Genomic DNA, 15,488 nt, shown 5'->3' with positions numbered 1-15,488 from the left:
TTAATAACAAACCCTAGCATGTCACTAAGCAATAAAAATCAAATCTTTAACCCTAACATGATACTAGCAATCATAAATATTAGGAAGAGCATAGGAAGCATCACAACAATCATATTTAATATTAAAATTACCCTAGACATGATACTAGGAATATCATAATAACAATATAAACATGATTTCTACATCATAATATCAATTAAAACCATTAAAGCACTTACTTTGATGTCTCGTACCTCTTTCTAATAACAAAATACACACGTTAGTAACTTCAAGGAAAATAATAATCAAAACAATTAAATTAAATAATTGAAATAGAGATTTGGGACCAAACCCTCAGAAATTAAACTTTCACGCCTAGGGCGAAGGCAACTTCGAATATGGCTAGGTGTATCTAGATCTTGCGAATGCGGAATTTTGTATTTGAGAAAAGGCTACTTTAGAAAAAGAGAGAGAGAGAGAGAGAATAATCAAGAAAATCTTGATGAGAGTTGGTGAATTGAAATAAGAATTGATGAAATCTGGTTCTCGAAAACGAAGTTTTAATATGTTATTTATAGAGAAAATCAGCCAAAAAGATAAAATTAACAAAACAGAGTCTGGCGCACGCAAAACGAGGTTGGCGCCAGGCATTGGCCATTGGCGCTAGGCGCCAATGGCTAGTACCAGGCGCCAAGCGCCAGTCCTGGTTCCAGGCGCCAATGCCTGGAGTCAGGCGCCAAGCCCGTTTTTAATGCGTTTTTGTTTTTATCATATTTTTTGATCTAGAAGTCCAAATAAGGCATATAATATGTCGTTAGAAAGATCTTAAAGTCTACTTTCCAATAAAGTTATAATCAGATTAAAATATTTTGTAGATAAAAAAATATGGCCAAAATAGTGGAAGGGTGTCAGTTTTGGATAAAGTTTCATGTCTCATTCATATCTCTTTTGTTATAACTCGAATTTAATATTATAATATATTGGAAAGATAATTTAAATATATATCCAACCATATCAAATTTGGATAAATATTATGAGGCACGAAAATAAAATCTGAATATATTCCACTTCGTACAAAACAAGGATTCTTAAAAGAAGTAGTTTTATTCAATTTCAAACTCTTTAAAACATAATTATCAATCCTAACTTCATTAGGATTTAAAAGAACCTTCTAGAGTATTCTAGAAGACTATAATCAATCCTAATAGCTTTATGAATGATAATTAATAATAGGCCCTCCTCTAGATCATTGGGCCGCATATTAGGCTCAAACCGGGCCCAGTTTGGTAAATTGGCCATAACTTCCTCAATATTCATCGGAATTGGGCTTATAATATATCGTTGGAAAGGGCTTTGCAAGCCCCATCCAACTACACTACTATTGGACCCATATCATGAACCAACCAAACTGGATTGGCTGTTTTCTTAAAATAAGTTTTCAAAAACAGAGAGAAAAGAAAAGAAATTAAAACTATCCGCAACGCTAGACTTTCCACACTTTCACTTCATTCGATTATGATTCGACGCGAAAGGTACTCATCACTGGGTTTGGTTTTGTGGAGACACAAATGGGTGTCTACATTGTGTTTGGCTGGATTTTGGTCGAGCTGACCAAATTCATATCCAAATATTTTTAATCTAGAGATATTATTGAGTTTTTACCTTATTATTGGTTCAATATGATTATTAATTATGATGCACGAAGTTTTAGTTTTCTCATTTGATCAAGTTATGTATAATCTTTATCTTAAAGGAAAATTGAGATTGAATAATTATCGATAACTTATCATACCTATATAAGTGAAACCGAGCTAGTGATATATTGACGACTTATAGTTACATATGGTGATATATACAAAAAAATATATCAATTTTTTAAGTTTATTACAAGGTTACAACTCTTCATCACTTGCATAATCTTACGAGGTTATGAGTTATGTACTATTAGTTTAGTTTATTACTAATTCAATTTGTATAAGATATTTGTTAGAGTTGTTAGAATTACTTTATTACTAATTCAATTTGTATATTAAAAGCTTGACATTATACATATTGATAGTTAATTGTTACTATGTACATTCTTTTTATTTGAGCATAAATTATTGCATATATATGTAGTGTGTATATAAACGTACGATGTATAACGCCTATAATTTTAGGATAATGCACAGTTGTAGAGGAAGTAGTAATGAATGAATGTTATGTATTTGTAAATACATAACAATGATTAAAATATTCTAAAAACACATGGTAGAGAGAGAAAAAAGGAGAGAGATAGGAAGAGATAGCTCTTTATGTGGACCCCACCTACTTTTGGTCAGATTGTCTCACGTGATGGGTTTGTTGTAAACTTAAGACTCCAGACTATTTCTTTGTAGTAAAAAAGTTAACTTATTAATAATTAGTAAATATATAGTATAAGAACTTGAATAAAAAGGTCGATAATCAATTATGGTCGGGTTAAATTCGGATCGGGTAAAAATCAAATCGAGTTAAAATCGGGTCGGGTTAATATCAGTTCAGGTCAAAACAGATCGGATCTGATCGGTTATTTGTCGGGTCGATTTCGGATCGGGTTGATCTCGGGTCGGGTCAAATCAGTTCAGTTTGAGTTCAGGTCGGGTCAAATCGGATTCGAGTTGAGTTCAAGTCGGATCAAATCAGTGCCGGGTTAAGTTCAGATCGGGTCAAGTTCGGATTCTGGTTGAGTTCAGTTCGGTTACCGATCGGGTTTGGTCTTGAATTTCTCGGATTAAATCGGATCGGTTACAGTTCGAAACGGATAATTTTTTTCGGGTCGGTTCGGGTTTAACACCTGTAGTGGTAAGTACTTTGGATCGGATTGAATTGGATTTGAAAATTAAAAACCGAAATTTATTTCGAATCGGATTGAATTTGGGCTAAATCCAAATAGAAAACCAAATAGACACCCCTACTTAAGGTCTGTTCTCTTACGTTGAAATTCAGTTCAGTTTAGTTCAGCTTTATTCAGTTCAGTTCAGCTCCCAATTTCATTCTCTTATAAAATATTCATTTCAGTTCAGTTTAGTTCAGTTCAACCCAGCTCAGCTCAGTTCAGTTCAGTTCAATTTAGTCAATGAAAACAGGTTAAGTATTTACAGTAAAGAGTAAAAATCTAGAATAACTCGTGTCATATATCCACAAAAACCATAAGAGCATGGAGTAGGCCCAACAAAAAAGAAGCAGGTAGGTCCTCGAAGCCAAGTAGCCGTTTTAGTCGTCATCGTCGTCGTCGCTAGAAACCTTGAGAAAAAAGAGTCTGAAAATCTACAATCGGTCATGGCAATGAGATCCGCAGCAACTAGTGTTTCTCGCTCATCACTTCATCGCATCATGGACGGAACTTCTCGTAGCTCTTCTCTTTTTGCTCGTTTCTCCAGCGATGGCCGCGTTCTTAGCGAGGAGGAACGTGCCAAAGAAACCGTTTATATCCAGGTCTTTCTCCTTTTTCTTATTTTTTGATCTATTTTATTGTTTGCTTTTTTCTTGTAAATTTGGATTTATTTTTTTTTTTTTGCATTTTTTTTTTTTTTTTTTTTTTTTGCATTTTTTCACTATTCTGAGGGTTTGTTTCTTATTTTTGTTTTGGCCTGTTTATTTGTAGAAAATGGAGAGGGAGAGGTTGGAGAAATTGAAAAAGAAGCAAGAAAAAGAGAAGGCTGAGAAAGAAAAGGAAGGTGCTGAGAAGGTATTTCCCCTAAATTTGTTGTACTGCTTAATTTTATTTTATTTATTTGTCAGGTTGATAGTGTAATATGAACTAGTAATGCGACAAATTAATTTAGACCGAACAAGTATATAGTTTAGTTTTTGGTATTGAATTATTGATTGATATTAATTCACTTCTGTTTCAGATGAAGTTGATGTTTAATGTATATATATAGATCATGATATTCATGAATTTCGATTTATTTGTGCTTGACTGTTCTGCATTGTTGGTGGTGGATTATGATACTTACACTCGGAAGAAGTGTGTTTAAACATAAATACTTTTACACTCGGAAGAAGTGTGTTTAAACATAAATACTTTTGCCAAGTTTCAGTCCCGGCATTATTTGAGAAACTTTGAATGGTATGGGTCCATAATGAAATGTTAAGTGTCATACTTGTATCCGTCTATGAAGTATTTGTTTATGGAGGAATGGAGTATTCAACACGAGTAATTGAAATGAAATAAAGAGTCCGAGTTATATATAGGTGGGGCCGTAGGGGTACATCTTTAAGTTTATGATTGTCATTTGTGGTGGACATGGCTTGTGAAGTTAAATCTTTGTTGCTTTCTGCATCTTTGTTACATGTTTTTATCTGCATAGTCTGTTAGAACTAGAAATAATAAACATAAGGAAGAAACAATTTGACTTGTCAAGTTAAATCTTTGTTGCTTTGTGAATCTTTGTTACATGTTTTTATATGCGTAGTCTGTTAAAAATGGTAAACGCAAGGAAGAAATAACTGTGGTTTTACATAGCATATATCTGGGTTTCTACTATTTTGGCAACAATATGCCTGTTCTAAAACACAAATGATGAAACAAGTTTCGCTTTCATTTTTTTAGTGTTTATTTTTGGGGCCTCGATTTTTTTCTTTTTGTTGCAATCGTGAGGAGGGGAGGGAATAGGGATATTGAGGTATAAAAAAATGCTTTGCTGAAAGTTGAGATTATTATCGAATTTATGGATTAGAACATTTGAACAGCTCTCTTTAGCAACATTAAATGAATGATGAAACCTGAGATTCTGGCCTATTCTAGTATGGCAAAAGCCAAAAAGTGCAAATATTGGCTAACAGACCCTATGTGATTGATATAAGTTCTGATTAGCTTAATGGTTTAATGGAGCTCGAAATTAGAATAATGATCTTTTTTCCCCCAAAGCCTTTTTTATTCCCCCAAAAACATTGGGACCAGGATGGTTATTAGAAATACTCCATAGTATACAATTGGACTGGATTTTTTAGTGATTAATTAACAACAATAACAATAATTCTACCACTACTTAATATTGAATAAGTATACTCTGATCGTTAAAAGTGGGACTGAAATAATACAAATTGTAAAATTGTGAAAGAGAATTGGTGCTTATCTGCTATTGGGAAGCTATAATATGAAGTTCCAAGGAAAACTGAGGTTATTTGGTTTCCAGTGAAAAGTGTGAGCTGTTGGAAATTTGTTTTTCCTTTACATCGAGTTACTTTGCTCTTATTATATCTAAGGCTTGGAATTATGGACGGAAGATGTCTTCCCAAGAAATTGTATACTAACAAACTAGCTATGACAACTTACAAGGCTCGATAATAATTGATACTCTTATCAAATTAAATTGGATTTCTCCTGTCTCATGCTCTTCTTCTTTGTGACATCTTCCATTGTAAATGGTTAAAAGGTTGCATGCTAGAGAAGGGTATTATAAAAACAGATGATTTGATTTCCTAAAAATAAAGGAAAAATGTAAATGCTGGCATTCTTGATGATATACATGTGCTGATATTTCCATAATCATCTCCTTTAGTTTTCAATGGATCATCTGTCTTTTGTATCCTTTGCTTGTTCAACCACAATGTTTATGTTGTATTCTTATTTTCTTATTATTCTCATTTTCTTGCAGAAAACCGAGGGAGATTCTCACTAAAACTAAAGCAGATTCGGAGTCTTGCAGTTTCTCTGATTGCTTCCTGGGAAATAAATGTATATTGTACCCAAGTGAATCTGTATGTCCTGTATAGCTTGCCTAGACATTGGGTACAACATTTGTTCATGAACTTGTTGTATTAGTTGTTATCCCTGGTTTGAGATTCTGTTATATGCAATCTTACTTAGTTGAGAACCTGAGACTGTTATGTACTGTACACCCTTGTTTAATGAGTTCAGGCAAGTTGTCTTCTTTGTTTGGTTATGGGCTTGTAGTGCAATGGTTTGAGTCCCTGTGACTGCTGAGAAAAGAATCTTGCTTTTAGTACTCCCTCCTTCCAAAATGAATTGTCAATGTCATGTTGATGTAATTAAATTGTAATGTGACAACTACACCCAAACAAAGGTAGTTTGAGTTTCGGTCTTCTCAATCTACCCAGGAGAGTGTAAAAGCTTGCTGTGAAAAAATGATCAAGAGTAGAGCTTACTGTACTGTGTGCATGTGAAATTGCAGGTCATTTTGTTGTTAACTGCACAAATCTTTGTTTCCCCTTTGGTATTAGGGGAAAATCACAAGAAAAAACCAAAATCCTTCAAAAAAAAGGGGTATATGTCCGAAATCTAATCTAGTCCAATCCAGTCTAGTCAGATCGAATTTGAAAAAGTTTAGTTTGGACTCTTGACTCAAATTTTCAAGTCCAAAATATTTTGGATTGGATCTAGACTCACCAATTGGAGTCTCTTTCCTTTCTTCATGACTTAAGTCTTGGTTTTTTCAAGTCCAAAATATTTTGGATTGGATCTAGACTCACCAATTGGAGTCTCTTTCCTTTCTTCATGATTTAACTCTTGGTTTCATAGATGATCCACAAATCCAAATTCAACAAACCTCAGCATCAAAAAAATCAGCCTCCAATAAAAAGCACAAACCAGAACAAATTGAAACCAAGTATATCTAGAGTATTTAGCAATTAAGATATCATGATGTATAGATTCCATCTTAGACTGCTGTAGTTTAAAATAAGAAAAAGACTGCTATAGTTGAAGTTACAAGTACATTCTAACTGTCATCTAACACTTTCCATCATGTAGTGCCTATGTTTACTTGTCCGTTCACTATCCTAAAAACCACTTCATTCATGGGTACTTCAACCCCAACACTCTGCTCTCATATTTACTCCACACTCACACACCACTACACTAGTATTCCCTTTAAAGTATAACTACCAAACAAATTCTACAACACACAACTTCCTTATATGTACAGAATCAGACATTCAGACTATCGGAAACCACCACTACCACCTTCGTTTCACTTCCATACATTTACATCGGGAACCTGAAAGTTTGATAGCCAAATGGGGAACCCTCTTGAGTAGTATTAGCAGCATTGAATGGGGGTGATGCACCCATTTGTTGATATGCTGTATGATGGTCCATGGCATTGCCTCCAGGTTGCGGAATCCAACTTTGTTCTACAGCAGGCCGTGCAGCAGATTTCTCATCAACGGTAGTAATATCATGGATGCTTGATCTTTTCCTTTCTTTCTTGCCAGAGTTTTGACGAAGGTAATACTTCTGCGCGTGGCTGGCCACCTGGGTTGGAGTTCTTGTCACCACCACATTCCTCGATATACTCCTCCAATCACCCTTGCCATACTTCTCGAGCCCAATCAGGAAAAGCCTGTTTAGACAAACATAAGAGAATCAATTATAATGCCATATAACCAAACAACATAGGATTACCCAGCGCGCTGTACAAAGGATAACCGCGCTAACTGCTATCAACCCCAACCTAGTCAAGAACTAGATTAAACAAAGGATATATGATTTGCTTTTCTTACCAACTAACTAAAATATCATTGAAATTAGGTGTCTGTTTTTGTAATCCAGCTAATCAAAACTAGGTTTGAAAGATATTTTAATTAAGCTTTCGTGCTAAATTACTATTCCTCCTAATAAAACGACCTGTCAAACCCAAATAACATGGATATAATTGATTAAAAATATATTCTACATTTCATACCCATCCTTATTACCATCCATTTCCAACCAAATTGCGGTCACAAACTAACCCCGGTGTCCATACCACACCCGAGTGTAAAATTATCCCTCTAGCATCATCAAGTCCTCAAGTGCTCCACACTCGAGCATTCAATAAGGGTTTTCTTAAGTGATAGGGCGTAACATTACACCCGAGTGTACAACAAAATTAACCAAAATAACCAGTTATCCAGCAAAGAGACACTAGCACATTTCTAACCTTCAATATATTCACAAAATAATACTCGCAACAATTTGGGCATTTGGACAATTATTCACAAATACTACGTATATTAGAATTCACATTTATACGGTTATACCTCATATAAAAAATTAAAAAAAAAATTAAAATTTGCTAAGCAAATAATTCAAGAAATTATAATTCATCCCAACCAAATTAAAACCACACTTTATGTCAAATCGCAAATAATAATAAAACGAAACGAAGGTAGTAATAATAGTAATAATAATAATTACCTGTGTTCTTCTTCAGTCCAAGGAGTACCCTTCTTTCTCTCAACATCATTTTGTTTAGGCTTATTAGCATTACTATTATTACCATCAGACGACCCAAAAGATATTTGATTCAATCGATTGGACGGTGACTCGGTACCAAACCAAGAGGCAGCCAACTCGTCAGAGTAACTCGGAAGTTCAACAAGACCCGAGTCGATCTGCTCGACATCGTGAAGAAGAGCTTCATAGTGGTCCCTTACCTCCGTCGCTGACCTCCCCGGAACATGGTCGGCAATTTTCTGCCACCGCTCTTCCGTCGCTAAATCCCCGAATATTACTAGAGCTTCCTCGAACAACTTGTCCTCTGCTCTTGACCACTTCCCCAAATCACCTCTCATTCACCAAATTCAATTTTCCTTGTAATTGGGTATTATCTTTGAATTTGTAGCAAAATTAAAAAAAAAAAAAAGGGTTTTGTATGATTTTGACGAATTGATAGTTGAATTGTAAATTTTTAGCTGAAATTCTCGGTGATGTGATGAAATTGGGGGTTTATGAATTGGTGGTAGTTGAAATGAAAATTGAAGAGGGTTATAAATTAATTGATTATTTAATTTAATAATATAGTAAAGTAAGAGTAGGATTTTGTGAAATCTAGAATCTAGAACAAGGGATTGAAATTGGATAAAATTGGGGATTTCATTTATAGGAAGATGAAAAAAGAGAGAGAAAAAAGAGGAAAAAGACAAAAGGGGTTCTCGGTGGCTTTAGAGTGAAGGGCTGCGGGGTTGAGCTGGTTATTAATTAAGGGATGTACTGGTTTTTTCAACATTTTCAACACGTTTTTGGGTTTAACCTCTTCCTATTTTTGAATTTTGTAGGGTGGAAGACCGCCTAATTTTAAGATTTTTTTAAAAAATATTTTTTTTTTGTTTAAAATTTAAATTTTACATTTTAGCTTTTTACGAGTATAAATTTTGAATTTTTAATGTTAAAAGGGTAGGTAATACGGTAATTTATCAATTGTAAAATGGAATATTTGTGAGTGTAGTATAAATTTTACTATACAACTACTCTCTAACCTTTGCACAAAGTTGCAGATTACTCAATAAACTTTCAAAAGTTGCAAATCACTCACTCACTTGAGTTTTGACCTTCAATAACAGGTAAAATGCAAGAACTCCCTAAACTTTAAACTTTCTGACAACTCCCTAAACTTCCTCTCATGATTTTTAATTAGCAAGTCATATTATTTTTGTGCGATTAGGTTAGGGTTGGGTAGAGTTCCACGTCAGCTTTCCGGCACATATTCCGGCGGTTTCAGATTCTCGGTGGTAGGGCATTCAGGTCCGGTGGATTCAGGCGGCTTTTGGGCTATTTTTTGGGCGATTTCCTGGTGGGATCGAGCAGTTTTAAGGGTGTTTTTAGGGCAATTCAGTGGCTGTTTTTAGGCGGATATTCAGTGGTTTTCCGGCGTCGGTTTTTCCCGCAGTTTCGGGGCTTTTTTCTGAGAGGTTGCGCGACCAGTTTCAGCGGTTTTCCGGCAGCAGCTTCAAGCGTGGTCTGCTCTGTTTTTAATCGTGATTTTGGGTGCGTTTTTTGTTCGATTTTGGTGCAATGATCAGGCGGCTTTAGGGTCTGTTTTGAGGGCTGTTTTCGGGCCGGTTTCAGGCTGGTTTTCAGGTGATATTCTGGTCGATTTCAAGTTGTTTCTGCTCTGTTTTCAATCATGTTTTTGGGTGCGTTTTTGGAGCATTTTAGTGCATATTTCAGGCGGCTTTTGGGTCAGTTTTGAGGGTTGTTTGTGGGCTGTTTGAGGGCTGTTTTGAGGCTGGTTTTCTAGCGAAATTCTGTTTGTTTTTGAGGCATAATTCAGGTTCGTACTACTCGAGTTTAAGGCTGTGTTTTGTGGCAGTTTCGGGTGCAGTTTCGACTGCTTTTTGGTGCAGTTTATGGTCTGTTTCTGGTGCATTTTCCGGCGTATTTCAGGTCATTTTTCAGGCGTTTTGGCTATGGTTTAAGTCTAGTTGTGGACTGGTTTTTCTGGTCAATTTTTGGGCAGTTGTTTTGGTGGTGTTTTTGGTGTGTTTTGGGTGCAGTTTTCAGGCAGCTTTATAGGGGTTTAATTGGCAGTTTCCAAGTGTAACTTGGGAGGTTATTTGCAGCCTATGTCGGGAGTCGTTGTGAAGTTTCATTGTCCGTTTGTGGGTCTTAGTGGTTGTCAAGATGGGAGTGGAAATGGCCTTACTCGACGTTCTCTAATCAGGCATCTTAGTGATCGTCATTGTTGTATCGGTGCGCGAGATATCACCCGACATTCTCTTACTTCTAATTTGGCTGTTTATAATGAGGCAAAAGTTACTTTTAGGCGTATGGGGATTTGGTTATGTGGAGTTTGCTATAAAACGCACACGTTACGTTCTAAGTGTCGTCATGATAGGGATGAGGATGTGTCACCCCCTGATGAAGGAGATGGTATTGTTCGTTTTGTGCTTCATAATTTCACCAAGCCGCAAGCTCCTTCTTCTCCTGCTCGAGTTGGTCATGTGGATGGTGAGGTGCGAGATCATAGCGGTGGTTTTGATGTGGCTCTCCTTGATTGTTTATTCTCTAAGGGGTTTCGCACTGTTAAGTCTATCCCTCCCAAGTGTCGTTTGGGGTTTTCTCGGGTTCTGAAAGGTGCTCTTGATAAGGTGATCTCTAAGCCTGATGACATTTCTAATTGGGTCTCTTTGTTGGTGTTACCTCTTTGCATCCTTAAAATCTTTCGCCCGAGGAGTAGTCGTGAGTCTCGGTCTTTGGTTAGACGTCGCCATCAGGAAGAAAGTATTTCTCGTTGTAGGGAATAATTTCAAGCCTTTAAAAATCCCACTAGCTCGAACCCCACTGTGATCATACACTAAAGTACGGTGGCGTCCAAAAGGGAAGAAGATAGAGCAAAAGAGTCACCAACAAGTTTTTAAGGAACTTGTAAACCATTCACGTGGTGAAGGTTACACCCCTTAACGATCCAAGAAATCGTCAACTTCATAAGGTCTAGAACCAAATAAGGGTTCGGGGATGAAGGTACAACTCCAACCTAAAAGAGATTGAACCTGCCCTAATAATAGGCCTCTACTTTATTCTGATCGTGTTCATGTGCGTTTTCTGATTAACATGCAATCAGTAGGTTAACCCTAAACCTGTTTAATCTATGTTGGTTGAATTTAATGCACAAACAAACTATTATTGGCGATCACTTGAATTATAATTAAAGTTAACCTAAACAAGATTATTAATTATCTTATTAAGCATGATTACAAGTACCAAATTCCCTTTAACATGCAATAAAAGGTGATCAAGCAATAAATAATAATGTAACATGTATCAAGCAACATAATAAATAAATATCAATAATTATAATCGTTATCAAAATAATAATAATAATAATAATAATAATAATAATAAATTATAACGATTATAATCATAATCATGTTCATGTTAATATTTAATCATAATAATTGCAAGATCCTAGGCATGATACTAACAAGATTAATAACAAACCCTAGCATATCACTAAGCAATAAAAATCAAATCTTTAGCCCTAACATAATACTAACATGAATAAATATTAGGAAGAGAATAAAAGGCATCATAGCAATCATATTTAATATTAAAAATACCCTAGACATGATACTAGGAATATCATAATAACAATATAAACATGATTCTACATCATAATATCAATTAAAAGCATTAAAGCACTTACTTTGATGCCTCGTACCTCTTTCTAATAACAAAATACACACGTTAGTAACTTCAAGGAAAATAATAATCAAAACAATTAAAATAATTTAAATAGAGATTTGGGACCAAACCCTCAGAAATTAAAATCTTTCACGTCTAGGGCGAAGGCAACTTCGAATATGGCTACGTGTTTCTAAATCTTGCGAATGCGGAATTTTGTATGTGAAAACAAAGTTTAGAAAAAAAAGAGAATAATCAAGAAAATCTTGATGAGAGTTAGTGATTGAAAAAGGGGAGATATGACCTCTATTTATAGGAAAAACGAGGGTCGAAGAATTAAGAAAAGAATCCAAATTCGAATCGAAATAAAACTCGTAGATAACAATTTTTGCGAATTTTGTTTTTATCATATCTTTTGATCCAGGAATCGGAATAAGATGAATAAGATGTCGTTGGAAAGACATTAAAATCTAATTTCTAACACAATTGGAATCAGATTAAAATATGTTGTAGAATAAAAGATATTAACGAAATAGTGAGACGGTGTCAGTTTTGGATAGAGTTTGATATCTTATTCATATCTTTTCCGTTATAGCTCGGAATTATTATTATAATATATCATTGGAAAGATAATTTCAAGATCTATCCAACCATATAAAATTTGGATAAAAAATATGAGGCACGAAAATAATATCTGACTGTCTTTGAACATGTTTAAATCCGAATAGAATTAGGACTTTAAAAAAGGAAAGTTTTATAAAAAAGGAAAGTTTATATTTAAATCAAATTCCTTAATCTTATCTTTTCAAAAAAGGATAATTAAGATATTTTAGAAACTTATAGAAAATTCTAATCAATCCTAATTATTTTAGGAATAGGATTAAACCTTTGGACCCTCCTCATGATCATTGGGTCGTAGGTAAAATCCGGTTTGGGCCCAGTTTAGTATTTTGGCCATAACTTCCTCATTATCCATCGGAATTGGGCTTATAATATATCGTTGGAAAGGTCTTTTCAAACCCCATCCAACTACACCATTATTGGACCCTTATCATGGACTAAACTAAACTGGATTGGCTATTTTCTTAAAATAAAGTTTTCAAAAACAGAGAGAAGAGAAAAGAATTAAAACTATCCGCAACATTAGACCTTTCCACACTTTCGTTTCATTCGATTATGATTCGACGTGAAAGGTACTCATCACTGGGTTTGGTTTTGGGGAGACACAAATGGGTGTCTACACCCGTGCTATTTGTTCTTGGAGTGTAGCGGGTGGTAATTTGCAGCTTGTGAGGGAAATTTTGGCAGAGGATTCTCCTACTTTGTCGGCGGTTGATGATGAGGACATTGATTTGGAAGAGCGTAATATAAAGCAGTGTCGTAGGAAGATTTGCGATGGCCATTACACTGCTGCAGTTAAGGTTCTTTCTTCTTCAGGCGTTGCTCCTTATAATGACGCCACTCTTGCGGATTTACAGTCCAAGCACCCTTTATCTCCAGATCCATCCTTGCCTGATATACCTATTGATCACCTTCATCTTGTTACGACTTCTGCTGTTGTTTTGGATCGGATTAAGAGCTTCCCTCGTGGCACATCATGTGGTAGGGATGGTTTGCGTGCTCAACATCTTATGGATTGCTTAAGTGGTGCAGCTGTGGCAGTCTCAGATGAGTTGGTTGACTCTATTACCGGGGTGGTTTATCTCTTTCTAGCTGGAAGATGTCATATGGAATTAGGAGAGTACATTGCTAGTGCTCCTCTTACGCCACTTGTCAAGCCCGGTGGTGGTATCCGTCCTATTGCTGTGGGTACGGTTTGGCGGCGTCTCGTTTCGAAGGTGGGTGCTGTTATGGTTGGTCAGTCTTTAGGGAGTTACTTTGATGGCCTTCAATTTGGTGTTGGGGTTTCTTCAGGTGGTGAGGCAATTCTTCATGCGGTGAATCGGTTGATTGAGGACCGTGGTTCTGATGTGGGTCTATCTATGTTGTTGGTGGATTTTCAAAATGCCTTCAATCTGGTTGATCATTCGGTCATGTTAAGTGAGGTACGTCGCCGTTGTCCAGGCATTTTGCGATGGGTTGAATTCTGCTATTCTAATCCAGCCAGGTTGTACTAAGGGGACCAAACCTTATGGTCATCTCAAGGGGTGCAGCAGGGTGATCCCCTTGGTCCTTTGCTTTTTTCTTTGGTTTTACAACCCCTGGTATATGTGCTATATGTACGATTGATTTTGAGGGTTTATTTTATTTTGGTTCATCATAAAGCGCTAATACATTCAATGATTTAAATTAAAACTGTTAACAACTAACATTAGCGGTTATATGAGAGTGAGGGATAGTTCAAGTGGTTAGGGCTCCCCTTCTGGTTCCAAGAGATCTTGGGATCGATTCTCATCACCCGCCCTTGTGGCTCTCTAAGCACCAAAAAAAAAAACTAACATTAGCGGTTATATAAGGATTAGCAGATTTTTTAAAGTAAAGAAATCGATTAATAATGTAGAAATGTCTTCTCTTTGTAATTTATATGTATAATCTAGAACTCTTATGCTCTCACTTTGTTGCTTCCCATAAACTTTAATTTGGTCATTACTGATTAGGAAAATTGATGACTGGTTGTTTTAAAGTATAGTCTCTTTGAATGTTTCTTTTTTAAATCGGTAATTGTAGTACGGAGTAACAATTTTAATTTAGACAAGAATCACAAGTATATAACAATAGCGGTTATATGTTGAACTAAAGTAAATAAAAAATGAAAAATAAAAATAAACACCCAAGACTGGTATTTGGGGAATTTGTTTTAACTCCGACGTGATGGAGTATTTTATTTTTGTTTTAGTGATATTGTGGGTTCATATTACTTAATTAAATTATTAAGGGTATTAGAAAGCTAAGAACAATTTGATTAGCTAAATTATCGTGCTAAATAAATGCTAGCTTAAAACTATTCCTCAAAAAGGTCTATAGTGTCAAGTTGTCCACCTAGGATTTCATAGTTCAAAGTAATTATTTCTCTGATCTTCAATCCATAGTCTTAAAAAGACTATATGACACTTTATAAGAATCAAACTATGGCCGAGCAAAACTATCCTAAAATTCGAATATCCAAAGATCCAATCTACGTAAATTTGAACCGATACTTTAGATATTAATCTCATACTAATTCCGATATCAATTTGGGCTCAATTTGAAAGGTTTGATTTCTTTGATCATTTCATATTCAAACCACATTAGTTGAGCCGATCAGATTTTTTTGAGGAGACACACACGGTTATGTGTTTTCTATAAGCCCCCACTTTGGCTGAAGCTTTCAATGAAAGACAAAAATCAAAGTAGTCGAGTCCAATCAGAGGATAATTCGAAATGTTCGACAACTACAAACTATCTTAAGCAAATGTCGATATTCGCAAAACATACTTGTGTCCTTAAGAGACGTCATTGTAGTTGTTAAAAGTGTTCCTACAAAGTTTAGTTTTATTGCACAAATAAATGACTTAATGTTACAAAGGAAAGGCTTGATTAGATTGGATTGGACAAGATGGTGACTTTATTTAGAGGGTCATCTTTCACCTAAGTTGACTTGAATTGGATTTTAAATGGCTTGAAGTGGAATCCTAGAGGTTTGCATGAATGTTGATCT

The 15,488-nt window shown here is 35.4% G+C and overlaps 2 protein-coding genes across 2 annotated transcripts; one reads left to right on the top strand and one right to left on the bottom strand.

The window, feature by feature from the left end:
* Positions 1 to 3,139: 3,139 nt before the first annotated feature.
* LOC110737437 (uncharacterized protein At2g27730, mitochondrial-like) lies at positions 3,140 to 5,891 on the top strand. Its single transcript, XM_021917799.1, has 3 exons — positions 3,140 to 3,435; positions 3,605 to 3,688; positions 5,604 to 5,891. Exons 1-3 carry the CDS (start codon positions 3,280 to 3,282, stop codon positions 5,625 to 5,627), a joined length of 264 nt encoding a protein of 87 aa, XP_021773491.1. The 5' UTR covers positions 3,140 to 3,279; the 3' UTR covers positions 5,628 to 5,891.
* A 714-nt stretch (positions 5,892 to 6,605) lies between these two features.
* LOC110737435 (transcription factor SRM1-like) lies at positions 6,606 to 8,898 on the bottom strand. The gene is made up of 2 exons (XM_021917798.1): positions 8,147 to 8,898; positions 6,606 to 7,310 (listed from the first exon to the last, which is right to left on the bottom strand). Exons 1-2 carry the CDS (start codon positions 8,521 to 8,523, stop codon positions 6,953 to 6,955), a joined length of 735 nt encoding a protein of 244 aa, XP_021773490.1. The 5' UTR covers positions 8,524 to 8,898; the 3' UTR covers positions 6,606 to 6,952.
* Between the last annotated feature and the right edge of the window lie 6,590 nt (positions 8,899 to 15,488).

The sequence above is a fragment of the Chenopodium quinoa genome, unplaced genomic scaffold, assembly GCF_001683475.1.
Source record: "Chenopodium quinoa cultivar QQ74 unplaced genomic scaffold, ASM168347v1, whole genome shotgun sequence".
Classification (NCBI taxonomy): Eukaryota; Viridiplantae; Streptophyta; class Magnoliopsida; order Caryophyllales; family Amaranthaceae; genus Chenopodium; species Chenopodium quinoa.
Note: the sequence above shows the minus strand (reverse complement) of the source record. Positions and strands in the feature narration are given on the sequence as shown.

Bases quoted from the DNA above. Each gene is read 5' to 3' on its own strand.
- LOC110737437 (XM_021917799.1), top strand. From the start codon at position 3,280: ATGGCAATGAGATCCGCAGCAACTAGTGTTTCTCGCTCATCACTTCAT. The intron at 3,436-3,604 runs GTCTTTCTCCTT...GTTTATTTGTAG, and splicing joins AAGAAACCGTTTATATCCAG to AAAATGGAGAGGGAGAGGTT. The intron at 3,689-5,603 runs GTATTTCCCCTA...ATTTTCTTGCAG, and splicing joins AAAAGGAAGGTGCTGAGAAG to AAAACCGAGGGAGATTCTCA.
- LOC110737435 (XM_021917798.1), bottom strand. From the start codon at position 8,523: ATGAGAGGTGATTTGGGGAAGTGGTCAAGAGCAGAGGACAAGTTGTTC. The intron at 7,311-8,146 runs GTAATTATTATT...TTGTCTAAACAG, and splicing joins TGGACTGAAGAAGAACACAG to GCTTTTCCTGATTGGGCTCG.